General features: G+C 43.1%; 1 protein-coding gene across 8 annotated transcripts in view; it reads left to right on the forward strand.

Moving 5' to 3' along the window:
- SIPA1L1 (signal induced proliferation associated 1 like 1) overlaps positions 1 to 25696 on the forward strand; it is a 158651-nt gene that overhangs the window by 83857 nt on the left and 49098 nt on the right. For all 8 annotated transcript variants that reach the window (XM_072115606.1, XM_072115603.1, XM_072115607.1 and 5 more), the window contains exons 3-4: positions 390 to 2166; positions 19389 to 19519. In XM_072115606.1, coding sequence (XP_071971707.1) covers positions 681 to 2166; positions 19389 to 19519 — 1617 coding nt within the window. In that variant the 5' untranslated portion in view covers positions 390 to 680. The remainder of the gene's footprint in view (positions 1 to 389; positions 2167 to 19388; positions 19520 to 25696) is intronic.

The raw sequence follows: 25696 nt of genomic DNA on the forward strand, positions 1-25696 counted from the left end.
CAAAGTATGTCTTTTGTAAGTGCTAGCCATCTTATATGCTGCCATTGTCTTGAGTTTCGTCTCTTGGGTTTTCTTAACCAGTCAACCGTAAACCCTGAATACAGAGGAGCTGTTACTGAGAAATCTATTGTATCTACGTCTTGAATGGCTTTGGCGTGACAAGGTTTTCACAGTGAATGTCATGGCCAGCTTTTCCAAAGCCGATTGGTCTTCATTCCCGTAGAAGTGGTGTGATTGGAAGCCGTTAAGTTGCTATGTGGAGAACATATTTTTTTAGCCCAAATTATTAATAACACCTTATGAATGGATTTGTTATAGCTTTTTTGTGTAACCAGGTTTGTATTTCATATTTACACTTTTTTTTTTCCCCCCCTCCTCTGTCTTTTCAGGTTCATCTCCAAAAGAGCTTGGGACTGATGCCATGAAACTCTTCAACTGGAATTTAATGTTTCAGAAAAGTAAACCTAAAATGTTCCTCTTGGTCTTAAATTCTCCATGATTCTGTGACAAGTTATTACACTTTCTGTTTTTATCGTAACAATCTATTTCTAACTGGGCAGATCTCATGAAACCAGTGCGTTCTCTGGAGTCTTCTCTCCAGGAGAACGTTTGCCTTTTGAAGAACAAAGATGGACACGTTTCACTTTGGAATTTTCTAAAGTTGAGCGCTTCTTCAGATCATGACCAGTTTGAAAAGGTCCCAGACTGAAAGGTCCGTTGCAAGTGGGACTCAATCATCTGTACCAGATGGACCACCAAAGGCTCGTTCTGATGATTTTTATATGAGACGTTTTAGGTCACAAAATGGTAGTTTAGGTTCTTCCGCCATGTCTCCCGTAGGACCACCACGCAGCGAGAGCTCCCATCACATATCCTCTACACCCGGTGTACCTAAAATGGGTGTTAGAGCACGTATTGCAGACTGGCCTCCTAGGAAAGAAAACGTGAAGGAAGGAAGTAGAAGTAGTCAAGATATGGAGACAGCCAGTATAGAAACCATGTCTGTTAAGAGTAGTCCCAGTAGTCAAGTTAGTACCTCTAGTATCAATTCCAGTGACTCTGTTATGCTAAAAAGTATTCAGAACACGCTTAAGAACAAAACAAGACAGGCAGAAAGTTTAGACTCAAGGTTTCTGTCTCCTGAAGGTTACTCCAGCGGCAGCTCCCCGAGGAAAGTTCACCGCAGAATAAGGCAACGGAGTAACAGCGATATTACAATTAGTGAGTTTGATATGGACAATTTTGAAGAGTGTATGTCACCAACGTTTAAAACTGGTCCATCACTCCACCGGGAATATGGTAGCACCTCTTCAATAGACAAACAGGGGACATCAAGTGACAGTTTCTTCGATATCATAAAGGGATATAAAAATGACAGAGCTGATCATCGTGGACATGGCCCATCAAAGTTGAGTGAACTATTACTGAGCAGTGGCAGTAGAGGCTCTGGATTCTCTCTGGATGTTATAGATGGTCAAAGAGATGGGCATAGGGCCTTCAAAGACCGGGACAAACCACTAAAGAGGCGCTCCAAATCAGAGACTGGAGATTCTTCGATTTTCCGTAAGCTTCGAAATGCAAAAGCGGAGGGAGAGCTCGGAAACATTGATGACAGTCGTTCTGATGACAGTATTAAGCCTTGGACATGCCCTAAATGTATCGCTCATTACGATGTTCAGAGCGTCCTCTTTGATCTAAATGAAGTCGTTATCAATCGGCATAACGTTATCAAGCGACGAAACACCACCACAGGCGCATCAGCCGCCGCGGCCGCATCTCTGGCTACCGGTCCATTGTCACACTCCTCCAGCTTCAACTCGCCTACTGGTAGCACCGAAGACTTAAACTCAAAAGAGAATATGAACGTTGACCAAGGAGATGACAAAAGCAATGATTTAGTAATGAGCTGTCCGTACTTCCGCAACGAAACGGGAGGCGAAGGGGAAAAGAAGGTCACCTTGACCAAATCGAACTCTGGTTCTTTCTCCGGCTGTGAAAATTCTTCTTTCGAGTCGACCATGAGTTCCCACTGTGCAAACGCAGGAGTAGCCATCCTCGAGGTCCCCAAGGAGAATTTGGTTTTACATATTGACAGAGCTAAACGATATATTGTAGAACACATAGACCTTGGTGCTTACTATTATCGGAAATATTTTTATCAAAAAGGTGAGTTTTATGCCTTTTTTTTTCCTGCTTTTTAAAAAGCTTCTTTGTGATTCTTGTGATCGGCCATGTGTTAAATGATTTTCTTCCAGCACAGAAAAGACTCATTATTGCAGCCATAGGTTTTTTTTCTTAAGAATTTCAATCACTGAAGTTTAGTTGCATGTGGAAGCTCATTATTATGCCCCTTATACTACATAATCATCTCGTTATACTTAGGGATTTTAAATTAATTTTGGGTGAAAAATTCTACGAGGAACTGAGCGGCCTGAAACTAAAAGTCAATTGTAATTCTAGCCTGACAATAGATACACAAAGTCTTTTCCCCTAAATATATGGAAGGAAAGGGCTATAATTTATGGGTAAAATGCGTTAAATGATTATTGAACTTTAGCTTTTTTGTTCATAAATTGACCCCTGTCTATAAATATGGAAATTTCACTGAGAGTCACCATATAGGGAGCTCAGGAAAGTTATTTAAAGAGTCCTCAGTTATGTATAGTAAATCAACATTTTATAGACCACACATTTCAATTGTGCCTGTGGGGACTATCCGGCCAGTCACCTTTTTTATGTTGCCCTCAATGTCTGCAGCACGGAAAACCTGTTACATGTTGCACCACAACATCCATGGCTGAGCCTTTGGAGGTGCTAGAAGGTGTTGAGTGAAGAATGTTACATTACCGTATTTTTCGGACTATAAGGCGCACAAAAAATCCTTTGATTTTCTCAGAAATGAAAGGTGCGCCTTATATATGAACCTTACTTACAGACAACAGCCTCCTTGAACTGTGCACAGGTCTGCCACCTGCTGGTCATTCATCCTTATAGTCGGGTGCCCCTTCTATATGAACCTAGACATTTTAGCAGGCATTTATTGATGGTGCGCCTTTATCGTCCGGTGCGCCAATAAACAGCTATAACCGTTATCAAATGTGTCTGCTTTAATTTAAGGGGTAATCCAGGAATCAGCATAATTCATATACAAGTGGGCACTCAAAATATAAGCTAATGTGTAATTAGTTGTTATTTAAAATTTTGCTCCCCTTAGCAGAAAATGCTGGTGACATAGACTGTAATGAAGAATTAAAATGCTACTGGCCCTTTAATCAGTCCGTTAATGTCCTCCGCGCGGTCCGTCGCAGAAAAGAAGATGGCCGCTGGTCACATGTCCACATCACATGTCCTTTACCTGCCTGGGCAGGGTCATGTGATCACCACTACGTTTGGCTGTAGTCGGTTGGTTGCAGTGCATCCAGTATGGTCAGTGTTGTGGTGATGGCAGTTACACATCATTACTATGGTAACAGAGCAAGAAAACCTGTTATAGATCATCACTGTTAGCAGAGCATAAGTGCTAGGAGGAGTTACTGAGAACTAAAGGATCGTGGAACTTGTAGTTTCCAGTGGCGGCCATCTTAGTGATAACTCCACCTACTTTAGAGAGGCCATAAATGTTGTAAATCATAAAATCAAACTATTTAAGCTCTGTTTTGTGACTAATGACATTGAGTATTGTTGTATTCATTTATTTATATCATCAAGGGTTTTTGTGTCTGACGTTCATATTCCCAGAATACCCCTTTAAGCTTTATAGTTAATCCTGGTTCTTAAGACGATCCAAATTTTTTTCAAAATTCCATTTGTCACAGAGACCAAAAAGAATTTGGCTGGGATTACCATTATAAAACATACAGTTCTGACTTGCATACAAATACAACTTAAGAACAAACCTACAGAAACTATCCTATACTTAACCTGGGGACTGTACTAGACAACCACATGGCTGGCTTTGGAGTTATTGAGTTTGATGCACCTTTTTTTGTATATGCAAATACTTTTGGTATAAAAATGTTCAATTGGCCCTGTCATTCACATTGCAGGCAGTCCCCGGGTTACGTACATGATGGGTTCTTTAGATTTGTGCTTAAGTTGAAATTGTATTTGACGGAACAGGTATATTTTATAATTGTAGCTCCAGAAATTTTTTTTTTTGACAATTGGATATTCAAAATTTTGTGCTTTCATGGGAACCAGGATTATCAATTAAACTTGATTCTAGCTGATCATTGCAGCCTGAGACTAAAGTAATGTATCCAGAGACTTCACCAGAGGTCTCAGAGGGTAGAGGGGTTGGTCTGTAACTAGGGGTTGTCTGTAAGTCAGGTGTTAAGTCGGAGACTTAAAGGACACCTGTCATCAGGTCTGTGTCACTTGTCCTGCCACTACTACCTGTTGGAGCAGCTCACAAGGATCCCATCCCAGCCTTTATCTAGTTATTTCATACATTAATCATGATAAAATCATATTTTCTTTATTATGTAAATGAAGCTGGTCACATGGTCAGGGGCAGTGATGTCACCCCTGTCCCCCCTCCCCTCTCCTCCCCCTGCTCATGTCTGTGTGTAAGCATTGCTGGTGTCTGTGCTGCATCTGCTGACATGCTGCATCCTCCTATACACATGTGAGACACAGACATCAGCTACACAAGTACCTGACATGTTCTGTTGTATCATAGCTGCCTGGAGCTGTTGTATCTCTCACATACAGGCTGCAGGGAGCGCCAGCACCAGGAAGCACATCATTATACAGCCTCACATCATTACACAGGCTGTCAGTCAAGCACTGGGGGTGTGGCTGTACCTCCCACTCATGAATAGAGTGGACAGCTTGAATATGCTTATGACTCATTGGACATTTCACAGGTCATTTGCATACAGCTTTAGGACCTCATTGCTTAGGTTTACAGGCATGTAGAGGGACAATGAAGGGATGGAGGCAATGCTCTCTAATGGCAGTTTATGAAAATCTATTTAGATTAGGGGGGTTATTTTGCATGGCGGGTTCTCTTTAAAGGAGTATTCCCATTTCAACAAGTAATGGATATTGTTTGAATAATGAAAAGTTTCAATACTTTCTATACACTTTCTATATACATTCCTCAAGGTTTTCTAGATCTCTGCTTGCTGTCTTCTATAGAAACCCTCATTGTTTATTTCCTGTGGACATAAATCTAACCCTGGTCACACAGGTGCACGGCTCGTTATATCACACAGCTCTGATTACATTCTGTGATATGACGAGCCGTGCACCTGTGTGACCATGGTCAGATTTCTGTCCACAGGAAGTAAACAGAAACTTTCTATAGAATGACAGCAAGCAGAGATCTAGAAAACCATGCGGAATTTATACAGAAAGTATATTGGAAAATTGTATTACATTAACTTGCCATGAAGGGAATACCTTTTTAAGATGCACACCCAGAGACAAATGAGGCACTTGAACATTTATGAAAGAATTGTATGAAAATAGCTGGAATTCTGCCTGTGTTTGTATACTGAGTATATAGAAGAGGCCTGTGACTCTCTGCTTGCGTAGAAATAATAAGAAAAAAAAAAGCCAGGAACAAACTGCATCTCATTTGTATGGGAAAGTGTTGGCAGTGTATTTATAGCCGCATCCTTGTTGCTATGCGGAGTTGGCAGCAATCTTTTCTAGAATAGTGAAATCACAGCTATAAATTGGGATTGGCTTTATAAGTTATGCTAATGAATATGATGTGCCAGATGTTGTCATGCAGCCCCTGGTAAAGACACAACCAAAAACACAACCTTTACCCAAGTCTACAGATTCCCCCTACATATTATACTACAAATAAAGATCCGTTTTGCATCTGGGGAAACTAAACCATAAAAGGATTTTTATGAAATTCTAAAAATTAAAATGTCTTCCCTGCTCCTCTGAGGCGTCGGGTCCCGCTGAAGCCTCGGCAGGTCCCTGCTCAGTTGTAAGACTACATGCACACAAACATGTTGCACGGGTGCATGTTTTTCACTAATCCGCATGGAGGGTGTAGAAAACTCAGGGCAGGTCCTATTCCCTGGATCCTGTACCAGGCAGTTTGCCCATTGATGAGCGATGGATGTGTCCAGCCGTGCTAGTTAATAGAGGATGATGGTTGGCCGGTGAGCACACGCATACAGCAGTTGTTGGCCAGCCTGAGCGATCAGTTCATTCATGGATGGACTGTTCATTGAATACTTCCACAGGCCCAGGGACAGTATCTGGGAGAATCTTACGAAGGAGACGGGAATAATGTTGTATATATACATATATCTTAAGATCTTCTTAGAAGGAATTGTCAGCCCAAGAGAAGGTCTTTTTGCTTTTTCAAGCCAAGCATTAAAAAAAAAACCCCAATAAACTTGAGAAAGATCAATAGAGTGATTGAAATTTCTTCTTGTAGCGAGATGCGTGCTGCCAGAACTCATATATTGTACTAGGTCTGAAAAACAATGGCAACGGTTTACTGAGTCACATATCCGTCTGAAATGTTCTGGAAAAGTGTCATGATTGTTCTTCTTCAAATGAGCATGAACCTCTTAAGGAGATGCGCAGAGACGAGTCGGAGCGCCCTGCATGTTCTCCATCCTCCGATGCTATTTTTACCTGTTCTTTCCACATCACCTTTTGACAGGAGCTAATGACACACTGTAACGAGGCTGCCGCACTATTTAGAGGATCGCTGGAAGTGGGCGGCGTGCTTTATATTGAGCCCTTGCAAGACATTTCTTTATAGTACACTAATTTCTTTTATAACATACTGTATTAATGAAAACAAAAAGAAAAGAGAGAGTTTTAATAGAGATGTGGTCAACAAATCAATACCCTATAATCATCAATTTATGTTTGGGGTCTGACATCTGCTGTCGAAGAAGAATAGGGACACCCCATCGATCCAAATCATGCAATTGTTGTGTCTTTAGAAATGAACGTAAGGATGGGCAACATAAGCGCATCAAGATTTTATTTCTAACTTGCAAAAATTAGGCTCCGGTACAGTCCTCAGGTCTTTGAGGTTCTGGGGAGTTATGAGTCTCTACACAGAGACTTGGATGATCCCATAGGTTTTCCATGGGGTTCAGGTCTGGAGAAAGTGTGGGCCCCTCCATTTGTGGTACCCCAGTACTTCTGGCAACCAATTAGAGCTCGGCTTTCATTTTCCCACCAAAGTTTCTTAAGTTCTCCATGGGCAACTAAAACGATTTTACTTCAGACACTTCTGATAAATCTGCCACATAGGGGGAGATTTATCAGAAGGGTCTGAAGTGAAACTGTTCTAGTTGCCCAATGAAACCAATAGGAGATCAGCTTTTATTTTATAAACCGCTGTGGTAAAATGAAAGCTGAGCTCTGATTGGTTTCCATGGGCAAATAAAACCGTTCTGCTCTCAGATACTTCTGATAAACGTCCCCCATAATATCTGTGTGTACAGCATGATGAGGAGGACTGTTTAAATAACAATTCTTATTGAAATGGGAAATGTACTAGGGGTTTCGAGGTTCTAGAGAGAATAGTGTTTGGAGAACAGCAAGTTGTGTAAAAAGTAATAAAATACTGAACAGTTGGACATGTGTTTTCTGAAGTTGAGTCGTCATAAGGTCACCTGTAAATGTTAAAGTTTCGGAAATCTCACGCACAAGCCAAATAGCCTTAACTTTTTGGTAGTAGTGCATACATCTACCATACTATGCAATACAGACAGTCCTCGACTTAAGGACGCCCGACTTGAAAACGGCCCTAGATGACCACCGCCCTCTTCCTGGTTCCATGTAATTTACTGAACTGCACTGATCAACTTTAAGGTGTCTACAATAAAGCTTAAGGGGGCTTTTCCACAAAACATGTTAGGCCCTATCCACAGGAAAGGGCCTAACTTATTGATTGGTGGGAGTCTCAGTGATGAGATGAGATTTACCCCCGTCAGATCCCTTGTTGCTTCCCGGGATGGTTGCCCCGTTCATATTCAATTGACACAGGGACCAGAAACAATAATTTGGCTGCGATCACACTTTCTAAATATACCTGTGCTGACATGAGGACAAACCTATAGAACTGCCTGTCTATCAGTCACTGGCAACCATGTAAAACATACACAAAGTTGAAGGCTGAATTTTCTGAATGTCTTCATGGCCATAATGTATAGAAGGAGGCTGCTTGCTTATAGACGCTGACTGTATACATTTATCTAATGCATTCAATTGCCAAAAGGAAACTTTCGTCCTTAACCCCATTGTATGATCCTATGGGAATTATTCTGCATGTATATGGAGTTTTAAGGTTTGTTTAGTTTCTCTTCTTGTCTGAGGAATTGAGTAGTAAGTGATGTACTGCTTGAGGTTCTCCGATGGGAAGTGTCTGCATTATATACTGGTAATATTGTGGTTTCTGAGGTCTGGAGAACAGCCACAAATAATATATTCACAAGTAAAAATGGATCAAGTGGGTACATGGTGGCTCAATGCATATCTCTGAGATTACATGGCACTGGCATTAGGAGATGTAGAACCATTTTAAGTTGAACTTTTGTATACTTTTTGTTTTGCAACTATTTGACCTAAAATTCAGCTTTTTGGTGGGGCATAATAGATTAACCATTTGTATAGATTGTCAGCATCTCCAACGAAAATTGGACTCCACAAAGTGTGACTGAGACCTAAAAAGTTTATGGTCATTTTTTATTATCACCCTCTGGTCATGACAAGGTTAAGTACCATTTTATTGGAGGGGACTGAGGGTTTATTGTGTTTGATGTAAAAAAATAAAATAAAAGGCAATTACTGGTTCAGCTAGAGGACATCAATGAAATGTTATGTCTTTTATCACTCCGACCTTCTTTTCTATGCGGGTGCTGTGCTCCTGCTGGTATATAAGAGCCTTTTAACTGCACCGCGTCCTCTATATTTTATACTACTATCAACGTATAGGGCTGTGGCGGTTTCCAGCCCTTGTATTTCCCCCGTTACCACCTAGGAATCGGTATTGATTCTTGCGTCATGACTTGCTATCCTTTCTATCTAAGGCCTCATTCAGGCGGCCATTATGGGGGCAGTGATCTGGTCACATAATTTGCCATGTCTCCTGTTCACAATGCGGTGACCATACATTGCCACACTGTGACAGTCAAGCAGCCGCACCACAGAATATAGGACGAGGAGGGGTGAAAGCGCGCTCGCCTGGGATTCTCCCTAAGTAGTTGCTTCCTGGACTGACTACTATTACTACTATTTGCTTAGGGATCATAATCTGATTTCTCTTAGAAATAGTGCCACTCCTGACTGTGGTTTGTGTCAGTATTGCAGCTCAGCTGTATAGAGATGGATGGATCTTGGGTGCACTAACATGGACCACCCATATTCAGGTGTGGCACTATTTTTGGAAGAAAGCAGTCATGTTTTTAACATCCTAGATAACCTTTAAAGGGGGGGGGGGGTCTTGTTCTGTAGCATAACCTCTTATTATCTTATTATTATACATCTATCTCACTCTGAATAACTAATGTTTGCATGACATTTTTATATGTATTTAACTGTTCCTTAGCTGCCTGAATATACCCCTGTATTCTAATATTTCACACCTAATAGCACCATTAATGTACATCAGGTTCTTGATTAGGTGATTGATTTCCATTAGGGTTAGTGGCCTCAGATGACCCCTGGCCAGTGCTTTTCATGTTGACCGATCATTAAGTCGCAGGAAGTAATTGGTTGCATGCAGTTTTTGAGTTTGTGATATGTGGGTATGTAGTGACCTTTAGTATTTAGGGCTAGTAAATATTGTATCACACCTTAGTGTGGCCTTGAGGAAGAGATTGTGCTAGCACAAAGTGATTACTAACATGGCCTGATGCTATCAGGCTAATGTGTATAAATAAGCCTTAGGACTGTGTCACATAGCCATGGTCAGTGTGCGTATCGCAGGCCTCACCGTGTCCTGCTTCATAGACCGACCACCGTGTCCAGGAGCAGACATATGCTGCAGGGAGTCCTTTTTATCATTTATCACCATGACGCATGGAGTCCCATCCTGGACACTGTACTTAAAAAGGGATCCTGCGCGGCCGGTGATTCACGGACCGACCACGGCAATGTGAAATGGTCCTTATATTGAAGTTATTTAGTGCAGGTTGAAATCTGGTTACGGCAGAATTCTGTTGTCATTTGCACCACATTTATCCAGGGTTTTAGACCGTGTACAGACACTATTGCGACTAGTATGACAAGGGGGTGTGTCCTCTGAAAGGGGGTGGTGGGAGGGGACTCAGATTTATCATCCAGCATCAGACGCTGTGATAACTCTGGCCCAGCATAAGACTAACTGTGTTGTTCACTGTTTTACCATACAACAGTTTTGATAAATATCCCCGTGTGTCTGCTCAATGTTCTCACCCATTTAATCTAGGTAATTTCATTTTGTATCTATTTTAATCCATTTTATGTACAAGATTATGGGCACTGCCTTCTTGCCTTTAACTCCAGTATCAACATTTCAGAAAGTGCTTTACAGCATATTCAAGTAACACCACAAAAAGGGACCAATAACCTGAATGTAGAAGACATAAAATAGCAACAATGTATTAGGTCAATTAAAACAAATCCATTAAAAAGGGAACATGCACAGAAAAAAGTCCACCAATGGTCAAATAAACATGATAAATAGATCACAGTAACCTGCATAAAGGTCTAGACCGCAGAACAAGTCAAGACGTTTGCAAGTATTGCACATTACCCAGAGGAATAACGGAGGACAAGGGACACAAACACACTTATATAGAGACCAAAGGTGGACACCACCCGCCAGATGTTTAGCCTTGCTTTGTTAGGGGTCACCAAGTATCTATAGGCTCAAAAGGGAAGAGATGCATTAATGTTTCGGGTCATTAGACCAGTGCAGAGTAGAACTGTACAGATCTCTGCTGCACTAGACTAATCCCGGTGTCTGATGCTGGATGAATAATCTGGTGCAGTATAAGATTGGGGAGTCCTACTTTGCACCTCCTATTAGTTGCTCTAGTTTCCTGCTCCACAATATTGAATTTTCTGGCGCAAGAACTGAATTTTGAGACGCAAATGTTGTTTTACATCTGGCCCTGCCCCTATTTATAGAGGACAGACCCCTGATTCAGACTAGTCGTAAAGGCTAAAAATGTGGCCCACAACAAGCAAATGACTCCAGTTTTCTGGCATAGACAGATTGATACATAATGTAATGGAGATCTGTCATTAGTGGACATGCACAAACCGTGTGGGGTAAATGTGACTGGTGCCATCATCAGCATATAATCTACTGGATTGGATTCAAAACCAAACAGCATCCGATCTTGGTGGGGCAGCCGCGCAGCGGCCACCCACAGTGCCAGGGATTTTGGGCATCATAGTGATATATGGTACAAGTTGTCCCTTAGACTTAGTTTAAAGGCCTCAGTTGGAGATTGCATTATACAGGCAGTCCCCAGGTTACATACAAGATAGGGTCTGTAGGTTTGTTTTTAAGTTGAATTTGTATGTAATTTGGAACTGTATATTTAATCATTATAACTCCAGCCAAATTTTTTTTGCGCTCTGTGACAATTGGATTTTTAAAAATTTTGGGTTTTCATCAGAACCAGGATTAAAATAAAGCTTAATTGCAGACACCTGTGATAACTGTTACAGCTGATCATTGTAGCCTGGGACTAAAGTGCAGTAAATAACCAACATCCAGAGGTCCGTTTGTAACTAGGGGTCGTCTGTAATTCGAGTGTTCTTAAGTCGGGGACTGCCTGTTTATGATGTGAAAAATAATGGAAATTACACTCCCATAAAATGATTGCCATCGTGGTGGAGGCCTGCAATCCCCCATGTGATTAGCTGGGGGCAGTCATATGTCTGGTTTTTAACTACATAATGTAATAAAATGTAGTCCTTTAGTGGAAATAGATTGCAATAAAAGTCAGCAGTAGTTTATAGTCCACATCAGTGACCTGGGACTTGTGATGGACGGACACCAGACAAGTTACATTGATCTATGAGATTCTAGTTGACATTTCTGTAAAGTGAGAAAAGTGCAGTGACCTGTCATCATCCTATAAATTATTTACTGCAGGTTTTGCTTTGGATATAAATCCATATTAGACAATGACTACATCCTGAGCCATTCAGCGGCAGTGTATTATTTCTTTGTATAAGGTCCCTGTAGACAAGAACTATTCATAAACGGCTTCATTGCTTTCTTTTCTCACTAATCCGACTGGTCCCAGCATGAGGTCTTAATTGTAGATCCACCCACTTGGAAATATAGAATAATAAAAATTCTATAATGAGAGAAAAGAAGGCTGGGGATGAGGATGCGTTCTGGGAAAATGCTGCCGAGGCTTTTATTAACACGTTTGTGCTCAGAATTGCTGTATATTAAGTTAAAAACAGAAAAGTCTGGTAAGTTTATCTGTGCAGTGACTGAATGTACCATATTTTTCATGTTGCTATAAGACTCGCCACAGATTATATCTTTCAAAAAAAAAAAAAGAGTATATTTGACGCCCATTAAAAATTCTTTTTTGGTCACACACAAGCACAACACACACAGCTCTGCTACATCCATTCGCTCTCACACAGCCACAACTTCTTCTCCGGCCCATCCCCTGGCAGCATGAAAGGGTTCAAGGAGCTTGCAGTTTTCCAGGAAGCATCTGATCAGTCACGTGTAAAAGCAGTACAAAGGCTGGATCCTTCTCACCTTTGGACTATTCAGACACAAGCACTTTTTAGGAAGATGTGTTTTTGTTTTGTTTTTTTCTTTCTAAAAAACCCCATAGTAAATGCCCCCCACTGGGTGCTAGTTACCGATTGCATGCATAAAAGATGCTGAGGGTGGATGTGTTATCCTGAATGTGCCACAGTCACTGAGACCAAACTTTTCGTTAATGAGGTGACCTATAACATATTAATAAAATAGTGGCTGTGACATTTCGTGTGGCCCGCCAGCCGGGGGCTACTTGCTGCAGCTTTGCCCTTTAGTTGTAAATGTATCTGTGCAGAAAAAGGGCAGCTGTCCTGTGCAGAAACAAACCTGCTCTGTTTAATTGACTGTTCATTTATTGGATTATTCACCTTCTTAACTCTACACACACTGCCCATAATTCTCCTTATTTGCACATCAGATGAAGATTAGTTATCATGATCCTGCAAAATCACAAAACAAAGAAAAAACTGGCTTTCCTCCCACCCCACGGACAATGGTCTCTGATTTCTAGTAGCTGAATGGGTTCTATGTAGAGATGAGCGAGCACTAAAATGCTCGGGTACTCGTTATTCGAGACGAACTTTTCCAGATGCTCGAGTGCTCGTCTCAAATAACGAGCCCCATTGAAGTCAATGGGAGACCCGAGCATTTTTCAAAGGGACCATGGTTCGGGAATAAAATGTGTTATTTAATTGAAAAAGAATGTCTTCTGATAAGTTATCAGATGTATGCAAACATCTGCAATCTATTCTTCACTGCTCCGCGCGTATATTATCTCCCGACAAGTTAGCAGATGTGAAGAACAGTGAAGAATAGAATAAAAACAGTGAACACAGGATCATTTAAGTGAAAAACACAGTGAAGAATAGATTACAGATGTTCGGCACATCTGCTTACTTGTCGGGAGAGGAGATACGCTGTCCCGGGATCCGCTCCTCTTCTTCCACTGAAGTCTCCCCGTGCTGCCCGATGTCTCCCCGTGCTGCCCGATGTCTCCCCCGTGCTGCCCGATGTCTCCCCCGTGCTGCCCGATGTCTCCCCCGTGCTGCCCGATGTCTCCCCCGTGCTGCCCGATGTCTCCCCCGTGCTGCCCGATGTCTCCCCCGTGCTGCCCGCGATGTCTCCCCCGTGCTGCCCCCGATGTCTCCCCCGTGCTGCCCGCGATGTCTCCCCCGTGCTGCCCGCGATGTCTCCCCCGTGCTGCCCGCGATGTCTCCCCCGTGCTGCCCGCGATGTCTCCCCCGTGCTGCCCGCGATGTCTCCCCCGTGCTGCCCGCGATGTCTCCCCCGTGCTGCCCGCGATGTCTCCCCCGTGCTGCCCGCGATGTCTCCCCCGTGCTGCCCGCGATGTCTCCCCCGTGCTGCCCGCGATGTCTCCCCCGTGCTGCCCGCGATGTCTCCCCCGTGCTGCCCGCGATGTCTCCCCCGTGCTGCCCGCGATGTCTCCCCCGTGCTGCCCGCGATGTCTCCCCCGTGCTGCCCGCGATGTCTCCCCCGTGCTGCCCGCGATGTCTCCCCCGTGCTGCCCGCGATGTGTCTCTGCTGCGCGATATCTCCCTGGTGCGTGATGTCTCCCCGTTCCACGTGTATCTTCCGACAAGTAAGCAGATGTGCCGAACATCTGTAATCTATTCTTCACTGTGTTCTTCACTGTGTTTTTCACTTAAATGATCCTGTGTTCACTGTCTTTATTCTATTCTTCATTGTTCTTCACTGTGTTTGTTTAATTAAATGCTCGATCTCGAGCAGGGGAAATACTCGTCCGAGCAACGAGCCGTTTCGAGTACCTTAATACTCAAACGAGCATCAAGCTCGGACGAGTATACTCGCTCATCTCTAGTTCTATGTTATGTTATGGTATAGTAAGAAATCCCATACACCCCTAGATTTCCCCTTGTCTTTCAGTTTTCCATCTTTTTTCTTTTAATTCTACTTGCATTGTGTGTGTGTGTGTGTGTGTGTGTGTGTCACGTGTAGAAGTGTCTAATGCTTTTACAGTCCGTTTTACTCCTGGGCGGGTGCGGCTCCTGACCTCTCCTCTCACACAGGCACTAGAGGAGACCCCGGAGCTATGGTGTGGAGGCGGTTGCTGAACTGTTCTGTAGGTTCCCCATATGCTCAGTAATGTGGGGCCATAGCTCCTCTCTCCCAGGCATAATGCTGATGGGTCATGGTGGGCAGAACTATTATGAGCTATGCCCCTCTGAATGCCTTAAGAATGTACAGACACCACAGCTAAAAGGCAGCATCAGTCCTTGAGAAAAGTGTGGTCACACAATCCTCTGCATGAGGGGGGCTGGGGGCTGGACACTACAGTGAGGAATCACTTCCAGGGACTGGGGGCTAGTGCTGGACACTACAGTGAGGAATCACTACCAGGGGCTGGGGGTTAGTGTTGGACACTACAGTAAGGAGTCTCAACCTGGGACCGGAGGCTAGAGCTGGACACTACAGTGAGGGGTCTCAACCAGGGACCGGAGGCTAGAGCTGGACACTACAGTGAGGAGTCTCAACCAGGGACCGGAGGCTAGAGCTGGACACTACAGTGAGGAGTCTCAACCAGGGACCGGAGGCTAGAGCTGGACACTACAGTGAGGAGTCTCAACCAGGGACCGGAGGCTAGAGCTGGACACTACAGTGAGGAATCACTACCAGGGACTGGGGTTTAGTGTTGGACACTACAGTAAGGAGTCTCAACCAGGGACCGGAGGCTAGAGCTGGACACTACAGTAAGGAGTCTCAACCAGGGACCGGAGGCTAGAGCTGGACACTACAGTGAGGAATCACTACCAGGGACTGGGGTTTAGTGTTGGACACTACAGTGAGGAGTCTCAACCAGGGACCGGAGGCTAGAGCTGGACACTACAGTGAGGAGTCTCAACCAGGGACCGGAGGCTAGAGCTGGACACTACAGTGAGGAGTCTCAACCAGGGACCGGAGGCTAGAGCTGGACACTACAGTGAGGTGTCTCAACCAGGGACCGGAGGCTAGAGCTGGACACTACAGTGAGGAATCACTACCAGGGACTGGGGTTTAGTGTTGGACACTACAGTGAGGAGTCTCAACCAGGGACCGGAGGCTAGAGCTGGACACTACAGTGAGGAGTCTCAACCAGGGACCAGAGGCTAGAGCTGGACACTACAGTGAGGAGTCTCAACCAGGGACCGGAGGCTAGAGCTGGACACTACAGTGAGGTGTCTCAACCAGGGACCGGAGGCTAGAGCTGGACACTACAGTGAGGAATCACTACCAGGGACTGGGGTTTAGTGTTGAACACTACAGTGAGGAGTCTCAACCAGGGACCGGAGGCTAGAGCTGGACACTACAGTGAGGAGTCTCAACCAGGGACCGGAGGCTAGAGCTGGACACTACAGTGAGGAGTCTCAACCAGGGACCGGAGGCTAGAGCTGGACACTACAGTGAGGTGTCTCAACCAGGGACCGGAGGCTAGAGCTGGACACTACAGTGAGGAGTTACATTAGTGACAGATGTACAGTATTATAATAATAATGTAAATTTAGCGAAAATCTACAATGTGTCCAGGTACATCTTTGACCTGTGCACTTTATGGTCCTGCACTGGAAAGTATCTTGTCTGGCTTGGCTTCCAATGCAAAAAAAATGTTGCTGTGCCTTAGCTGCAAAAAAAAAAAAAAAAAAAGGGGCTAAACGGTGCTATTAGACGGTCACGTGAAAGAGGGGTAGAATTTATACAAATTTCAGTCCATATTCTGTTTAAAAAAAACCTTACAGTAAAGCCGATTTTGAGAGTTTTGAATCTGAAATTGTTCATTATTACTCAGCGATTCCAACCCTTCTGTCCCTGACTTTTGGCTCAATAGCCACAACCACGTAACCGTATCGGTCTGGTATCTGTTTTTCATAGATTCTCATGAATTATATTTGGAGTTATCCATGAAAAACACTTCAGACTAGGACACACTCTACTCTTTTTAATTGAATCAGGCACACTAATCATTAAAATAACAGCCATGAGCATTGATCTGATAAATATTAATGCCGCCGTGAGCCATACCTTAAAAGAAACGGAGGGCACTCGGAGCGGCTGGTAATATACTGAAAAGATCAGTCATGTTACTACAAATTCCATACTCTTCCTCAACTAAACTGAGAAATTCAAAGAAGAGTATTTTTACTCTGCCAGAAAAAGTGAAACATGTGTATATAGGTACAGGTGGTCCCCCACTTAAGAACACCCGACTTACAGGCGACCCCTAGTTACAGAACGACCTCTCAGTCCACTGTGACCTCTGGTGAGGCTCGCTGGATGCTTTTCTTTAGTCCCAGGCTGCAATGGTCAGCTAGGACTTGCCTGAACACCCGAGTTACAGAGGGACCCCTCTGCCCACTGTGACCTCTGCTGAAGCTCTCTGGATGTTGCTATAGTCCCAGACTGCAATGTTCATCTGTAAGGTGTCTGTAATTAAGCTTTATTGATAATCCTTGGTCCCATTACAGCAAATAATTTTGAAACTCCAATTGTCACTGGGGAAAATTTTTTTTTGTCTGTAGCTACAGTTATAAAATATACAGTTTCGAATTACATAAAAATTCAATTTGAACAAACTTATGGAACCTATCCTGTATTTAACCTGGGGACCGCCTGTTTGTGTACATATAATTATGTGACATCAATTTTAAATTGACATGGGGGGCGTTGTATAATCAAATGCACAGGTTAGGCCTAAGTAGCCGTATATATTTTTTTCTTGGGTCAAGACACTGGTGAAATGGTAAAACAAAGGGGCAGATTCTGTGTAATAATTATACTAAATGGGGTTATACAACTCTTCAATGATCATTGTGGGTCCATTTGCACAGGGTTGGGGGTCCCTTTCTCACTAATTGAATCAAGCAGCTGATCGTGCACGACCACCTGCACCATCAGTTGGTAAGAACAAGACTCCACATTCTTTGGAGTTCTGGGACTTTTGTTCTTCCCTATACTGTAGGATAGTTCCAAAATTTGGAACAGAAATAATAGAAAGCACTACTAATAGGGATTGGGCAGATGAATTCCAATTTGCCTGATCCCCATTTTGTCTGAAATCTGGAGATGAATCATGATGGAGTTGGGAAGACAAGATTGTCCAAGGATAGTGGTTCTCCATGTATGATTGTTCATTTTTGACCCATTAGTCTAAAAATTGGATAACTTATTTTTTCCCCAAAATTTTGCCATGCCCATTGCTGCCAAGCTTTGGTCCTTTTTTTTTTTTTAATTTGAGTCCTACCCCCTTGTCTAGTTGTCCAAAATTGTATCTTAACACATACCTTATATACTCGAGTATAAGCCTAGTTTTTCAGCACAAAAAATGTGCTGAAAAACCCAAACTCGGCTTATACTCGAGTCAAAAAAATAAATCAAAACTCACCTTTCCGGCGGCCCCCGTAGATCTTCTGTGCGATCCATCCGCTGCAATGGTATTGTTGTGCTGCACAACGGGGGGGGGGGGGGGGGGGGTTATATACACTGGGGCAGGGCCTATCAGGCTATATACACTGGGGCAGGGCCTATCAGGCTATATACACTGGGGCAGGGCCTATCAGGCTATATACACTGGGGCAGGGCCTATCAGGCTATATACACTGGGGCAGGGCCTATCAGGCTATATACACTGGGGCAGGGCCTATCAGGCTATATACACTGGGGCAGGGCCTATCAGGCTATATACACTGGGGCAGGGCCTATCAGGCTATATACACTGGGGCAGGGCCTATCAGGCTATATACACTGGGGCAGGGCCTATCAGGCTATATACACTGGGGCAGGGCCTATCAGGCTATATACACTGGGGCAGGGCCTATCAGGCTATATACACTGGGGCAGGGCCTATCAGGCTATATACACTGGGGCAGGGCCTATCAGGCTATATACACTGGGGCAGGGCCTATCAGGCTATATACACTGGGGCAGGGCCTATCAGGCTATATACACTGGGGCAGGGCCTATCAGGCTATACACACTGGGGCAGGGCCTATCAGGCTATATACACTGGGGCAGGGCCTATCAGGCTATATACACTGGGGCAGGGCCTATCAGGCTATATACACTGGGGCAGGGCCTATCAGGCTATATACTGGGGAGGCTGTGACCAATGCATTTCCCACCCCCGGCTTATACTCGAGTCAATATATTTTCCCAATTTTTTGTGGTAAAATTAGGGGCCTCGGCTTATACTCGGGTCGGCTTATACTCGAGTATATACGGTATGTACATAGGGCAAGGTAGGTACAATTTTTGGCCTAAATTTAGTGTTTAGTTAGCTTAGAAGATGTTAACAGAGCCTGATCAGTAGCCTCTGCTTCCAAATCGTATTTGCCTCTTCTAATGCCAAGTATGTGACTTTTATTTTAATCCGTTCTCCTTATTTTGTAATGTTTTCGTTCATATATATATTAGATTGTATGCCAGAATGATTGAGGCTACCCTGGGTATTATGCGGTTTTGTCTTTGCTTCTAGCGGTGGTAGAAAAACCATATGCTGTGATGTTAGGTGAGCTAAGGCAGGAATAGAAATCCAGTAGTTTTAATGACAATTTTTTTTTTTGTATATGAATTTCCAGTAATTTATGAAAACTTGTGTGGATTGTAAACAGGTTGGATAAAGCTGTCATGATTTTTATTTTTATTTTTTTCTCAGAGCACTGGAATTACTTTGGAACTGATGACAATCTTGGTCCAGTGGCTGTGAGCATTCGACGAGAAAAACTAGAAGATGCAAAAGAAAATGGACCTCAGTATAACTATCGGGTCATCTTTCGAACCAGTGAGGTAAAATATTTGCGCTGTATTCTTAAAAATGGGTTGTCAAAACGAGATTCTCCAAAATGCCCTTATAGTTGATTGGAAGGGCTAACAAATGAAATTGAGCATATTTATCTGTTTTACATGTGTGCAGAGAGAGATACAAAGTATTGATAGTTGATGGCAGTTTCCTACAAGCCCAATAATGCCTTGCGTGTAGATACAAAATACAAAAGTATTCCAGCACCGCAACAGTATAAAATATTCTGTTTTATGTACTTATTATTACATATATAACATGACAGTAACAAAGCCTACGCTTTTTAGGTATGACCCGTAGTCAATGACTGGCATGTACTTTTAGACCTGCCTCAACTCTCTTATAGCCAAGTGCAGTCTCCTACCGCCTTGCAGCAGTAAATAAGAGTCTGTACAAGGAACCCCAGACCAGCAGTCACTAGCCCCCCAGCTCCAGGCACCTCTTACTGCTGGAAAGGGGGCTGTTTCTGACACATTTTTGTCAGAAGGACATGTGCTTTTGAGGCCATGACCAAATCATGTAAATATATGATACGAGGGTCTGCAAACATGATCCACTGGCTAAAGCCAAGCTTCAGCTTTCCTGTATTCACAACTTACAGTCTAAACTTCACTATATTGATACTCATGTTACATAGGGCAGCACGGTGGCTGAGTGAGTAGCACTTCTGCCTTGCAGCACTGGAGTCCTGGGTTCGAATTCCACCCAGGTCAACATCTGCAAAGAGTTTGTATGTTCTCTCCGTGTTTGCGTGGGTTTCCTCCCACACTCCAAAACATACTGTTAGGTTGTTTAAATTGTGAGCCCCATGGGGACAGGGACCAATTTGAAATGCTTTGTGCAGCGCTGCGTAATCTGTGTGCGCTATATACCGTATATACTCGAGTATAAGCCGACCCGAGTATAAGCCGAGACCCCTAATTTTATTGACTCAAGTATAAGCCGAGGGTGGGAAATGCATTGGTCACAGACCCAGCCAAGTATATAGCTAGCCAGCCCCCTAGTAGAACTTCATACAGCCTGCCCCCGGTAGTATACGGCCTGCCCCCCCGGTAGTATACGGCCTGCCCCCCCCGGTAGTATACGGCCTGGCAGGGCCATCAATTACACTGGGGAACATTGATGTTGGTGCCTTACAAATTGTAAGTATGTGTGGGGCCCCGATTCTGGAAATGACCCCTGTTTCCCCCTATCTGCTGGCATCTGGCATTGCCACCCTACAAATTATATGCTGCTAATACTGGTTATCACTCAATATTGTGCAAAATACATTTTGTGGCTATAGATTAGAGATTTCTATCAGCTTTAAGCCTGTTCCTATGATTTCCTACAATGAGTTGTCCTTGGACATTCATTCTGGATGCTCTAACACTAATCACCCATAAGAGCCACAGTCATAAGAACATGATACTTACTCACTCACTGATGGAGAGACATGGAAGGTATTTTTGCAATCAGCAGCTCAAAAATACCCAGAAAAACTCCAGGCACCAAAGAAAAACATTTTTTTGGGTTCCCTAGTGTTATTCCGAAGAATTGCTGACCATGCTGGGTTTTCTATAATGGAGCTGCTCTGTTACATACGTGTGTCCCATGTACACAGTCTTGAGATAAGAGCCGCTTTCAGTGCCTGGTCGAAACAGATGAGTTCTTTGACTTCTATCCATGTGTCCCGTGTAAGAGATGCCATTGCACCCCATCCCATCCCCTGATGTTTCCACCCTCCATAACTGTGTAGGTTCATGTTTATGTTCATGCTATTCCTCATCACAGAGATGAAAGCTGTTTATTGAAGCTGCCTAAAATATGTGGCTGACATATAAATCAGTTTAGACATCTGCTCTAGGCCATTCACCACAACTAGCTACAAAATTTTGGCAAGTTGCCTAATGATCACATAGAACATGCCATGTAGTCGCTACACAGTGTGATGTGAAGCCCATAAAGGTCTGTGTGGGAGAGGCTTTCTAAATAGTCACAGACTATCTTGTCTGTTTAACCCCATCCCTATTTTGTGACCTTGAAGAGGTTGTACTAAGAAATATTACCCCCTATATACAGTATATAACTACAGTACAGGCGGTCCCCTACTCTGTCCACTGTGACCTCTGATGAAGCTTTCTGAATGCTTTATTTTAGTCCCAGGCTGCAATGATCCCATAACCCATTAGACCAAAAGATTTAGAAAATCTAATTGTCACTGGGACAAATTTTTTTTTTTTTGTCTGCAGCTACAATTTTAAAATATACAGTTCTGACTTGCATACAAATTCAACTTAAGTACAAACACAAGGAACCTATCCTGTACGTAACCCGGGGACGGCCTGTATAACAATCTGATTCTACTGCTGAGTTCTTCACTGATGACTAGAATTGGTGGGGTGTTCCATTCTCACTAATTGTTGGGGTGATAGGTCAAGAGATGGGTATCTCCGACACACCCTATTCACTGCCTAGAACAGTGACTGAGACGACCAAGTGCTGTAGTTGGCAACTTACAAATTATATCTCTTTGCATGCATTATTAAACTGGAAATGCTGTCGATCACTAAGTAGGACAGCCTTCCTAACTCCTTACAGGTAGGTAACGAGCAAAGCTTAGAGGGGTATTCTCACCTGGGCATTCACATTTTACTGTATTCATCTGCCGTTAACATGCAGTTGAAGAAATGTGTATTATTAAAAGAAGTGTTCCTATGTGAAGATAATTTCCTATACATGTTGCCTCTTGTCCCTTAAATTGAGATAGTTGGCCTTGGATATGACCACCCTTCTGCACTTGATTGCACTATTGAGGTCTGCCGGACCACCTGGATTCACCATTCATTACCTAACTTCCAAATACTTCAAGTGCAAAAACGATTTATTTTTTTTTTCTGCAATCACTGCTGCAGTTTTGGTCCCATCCAAGGAGAACTGTTCTCCATTACTAAGGGACCATAGGACTACATTTATGGGAAGTTATCTTCACACAGGTACATTTAAAAAAAAAAAAAAAATCCATTGAATAAATGTATGTATGTGGCAGATGAATTGGATTCATTGTGAATTCCCAGATGAGAATATCCCTTTAAATACATACATTTTAAGTCTAAGGGAATCTTCTCCAATTAAATATGAATTTACTCATAGCTTTCCGAGATGACAGGTTCCCAGTAATTGTATATCAAGGGTAACTTCTATGTTTACTTTTTTTCTTTCTAGTTATTTGATTTAACTTTTAGTGCCTATGAAATGTGTGATGGGAGCTTTGCCATTATCCACTTTTCTTTTATCTGTTTCTCATCTTCTTGCATTCCGGAAATGCTTTGGACTTGTAGACCCGGGGCAGAGACTGTCTGACTGCTGTGTTGACTCCCTAAGTACAAGGGCAGGTAGCTTAGTGGTTTAGGTTGAGGATCTGACAAGCTATAAGATATGCACGTTGACATAGGCTTTTTCCAGCCAAATATAGCAGCATTCCATTTATAGAAAGTGTAGGTCATTCATCACGAGCGCTGACATTTATTGAAAGCTACAGCTAATGTCAATGTCTACATATATTTGTCAGCGCACAATCACTCTTTTAGGCTTGGTTTACTTTCTCTTGAAATAATGATGTTTAACAATGATGGAAAAAATTGCATGGGGCTAACCCATAATAAATCAATAGCCTGGAATTTAACATTACACTCAGTCTTAGCAACTGGTTACGAATTCAGAGAGACGGAAGAATAAACAGAATGATGAGTGTTAGGGTGACTCTAACTATAGTAGTATTATATATACATTGTTTATTATTATAATGTAATGTTCTACAACTGATAATGCGTCATCCAGAAACTTAGAGAGAAAGCCAATGATCCGAAGTATGTTTATGCAGTGTGGGAGGTAGTTGAAGAACATGGATGAAGGATTGATGGGAGAGAGTTGTTGGTGTTACAAGCCAGCTGTGATTTAGTCGCCTATTCTCAGAGAAGTGTCATTTTGGCCTCTAATAATCTGGTATATGTTGGAGATATGTCAGATGGGTAGAATAGCTTATTATAGAACAGTCTACTTTCTTATTTTACGCATAGAGGCTTCTAGCAAAAAAAGTTACATAGTTTATAAGGTTGAAAAAAAGACACATGTCTATAATGTTCAACCAAGGAAGGTATGTAAGGGTAACAGTTCTATATAACATAACCATCAATGTTATTTATATGTAAAGAGGACCCTTCTTAAAGCGCTCTGCCTTCACTACTGTGACCAGCGCCTGAGGCAGGTTACTCTACAAATTGACAGTTCTCATAGTACATTTTCATTCTAAACTTTAAACTGCCCCCAGCTGATATATTTTACATATATAGTTCATTATGTGCTATTCTTAAAGTAGTTTACTGTTTACGTTGATGTGTCTCCCATCTTGATTCCTTCCTCTCCTCTGATAAGGCTATGTTGATGCAGCCTATGTTTCCATTGATGCATCTGACAATGTAAAGACAAAGGGGATGGAGTCTCCTCACACATGATCTGATTATTGTCCCAGAGCAGCAGGTGGTGGATCATTGGCATTACAAGGCGATCTCCTCACACTGCAGAGTGTATTCTGTCTTCCTGCCTCCTGCTTGATAAGGTTTTCTCCCTGTCAGCTCTTCCAAGCAGGAGTGCGGTGTAACTACCTGGAGTCTCTGCACACAGCATACTCTTATGGTATAGACAGGGGAGAGTTTTAAAATTGCAGATAATTGTAGGGACACAGAGGTGTAGTTTTGCTCGCCACCCGCCCAATACATCAAGAGGGCGAAGCACAGGATTGTATGATAAATCTCCCTCTTAGGCTACATTGAGACGCCCATTGCCCGCCGTACCGTAGCACGGCGGGCACACTGGGAGAGGAGGAGGTGGTGAGCACCGCTCACCCCTGCCCCTCTCTATAGGAGTAGGAGCCTGGGATCGAGGGACTCTGGGGGCAAAGCTCCAGGTCCCAATTAGAGTGACAGGAAGTAGAGATGAGGGAAGAGAGGCGCAGCTATCGTGTGATTTCGTAATGGTCAAATGGTATAAAAGAGTAAGTTAGGACTCTCACCTTGATGAAGATGGTACTAGCATGTAGTGAATAGCTACCAGCAGCTGCCACTCCTAGGAGACCACGTTTGCCAAGGACCAGGATCCCGGAACGATGTGGAATGGAGGAAGAGCCCGAAGAGAAGTTTGGGAGGGAGCTTGGTGCAAAAAGCAGGCATAGAGATCCAATGGATAAAGGAATCTCTTTTATTGTTACTAAAAACTTTTTCTTATAAAATAAACATATACATCACGTATTAAAAATGCAGTGCGACGCGTTTCAGCTCTGGACTAGAGCTTTCATCAGGCATGGTGTGAAGAAGATATCCAACAGATTTATAGCTTACCTCGTTATGAAAAAAACGGGAAGTCCGTGATCATGATCACGTGACCTACCGGGGGTCAAAGTTCAAGTTTGACCCCCGTTAGGTCACGTGATCATGATCACGGACTTCCCGTTTTTTTCATAACGAGGTAAGCTATAAATCTGTTGGATATCTTCTTCACACCATGCCTGATGAAAGCTCTAGTCCAGAGCTGAAACGCGTCGCACTGCATTTTTAATACGTGATGTATATGTTTATTTTATAAGAAAAAGTTTTTAGTAACAATAAAAGAGATTCCTTTATCCATTGGATCTCTATGCCTGCTTTTTGCACCAAGCGCCCTCCCAAACTTCTCTTCGGGCTCTTCCTCCTCTCTATAGGAGTATATGGCGCCTATTGCCGTCTATGGGGGACGTGTATCGGCTGTATATACATCGGCCGTATATAGGTCCCCCATACGTTCGTCTGAATGTAGCCTTAGTGTTTTCTGCCCTCTTGGCCCTTTGAAAGGGCAGAAAGTAAATACTTAGTTGCAGGAGGAACAAAGGCACAAGGAGAGTGGAGCTTGGTGTGGAGGGAAGGGATGTCATAGTTGCACGGCATTTGGTTCTCTTACATAAAATTACATTTCATTTTCCAAAATGTATAAATGGTTTAATGTTACGCTCTCTTAGGGAGTGACTGGAAGTAACTTGCAGTGCACTTTGTTGATGTGGGTGAATTATCTGTCTTGGGTCTTGCGTGGAGTGTTGAAGGAGGCGATGATTAATTTATCTGTACAGAACTGTAAATCAGATAATGGAGGACTGT

The sequence above is a fragment of the Engystomops pustulosus genome, chromosome 7, assembly GCF_040894005.1.
Source record: "Engystomops pustulosus chromosome 7, aEngPut4.maternal, whole genome shotgun sequence".
Lineage (NCBI taxonomy): Eukaryota > Metazoa > Chordata > Amphibia > Anura > Leptodactylidae > Engystomops > Engystomops pustulosus.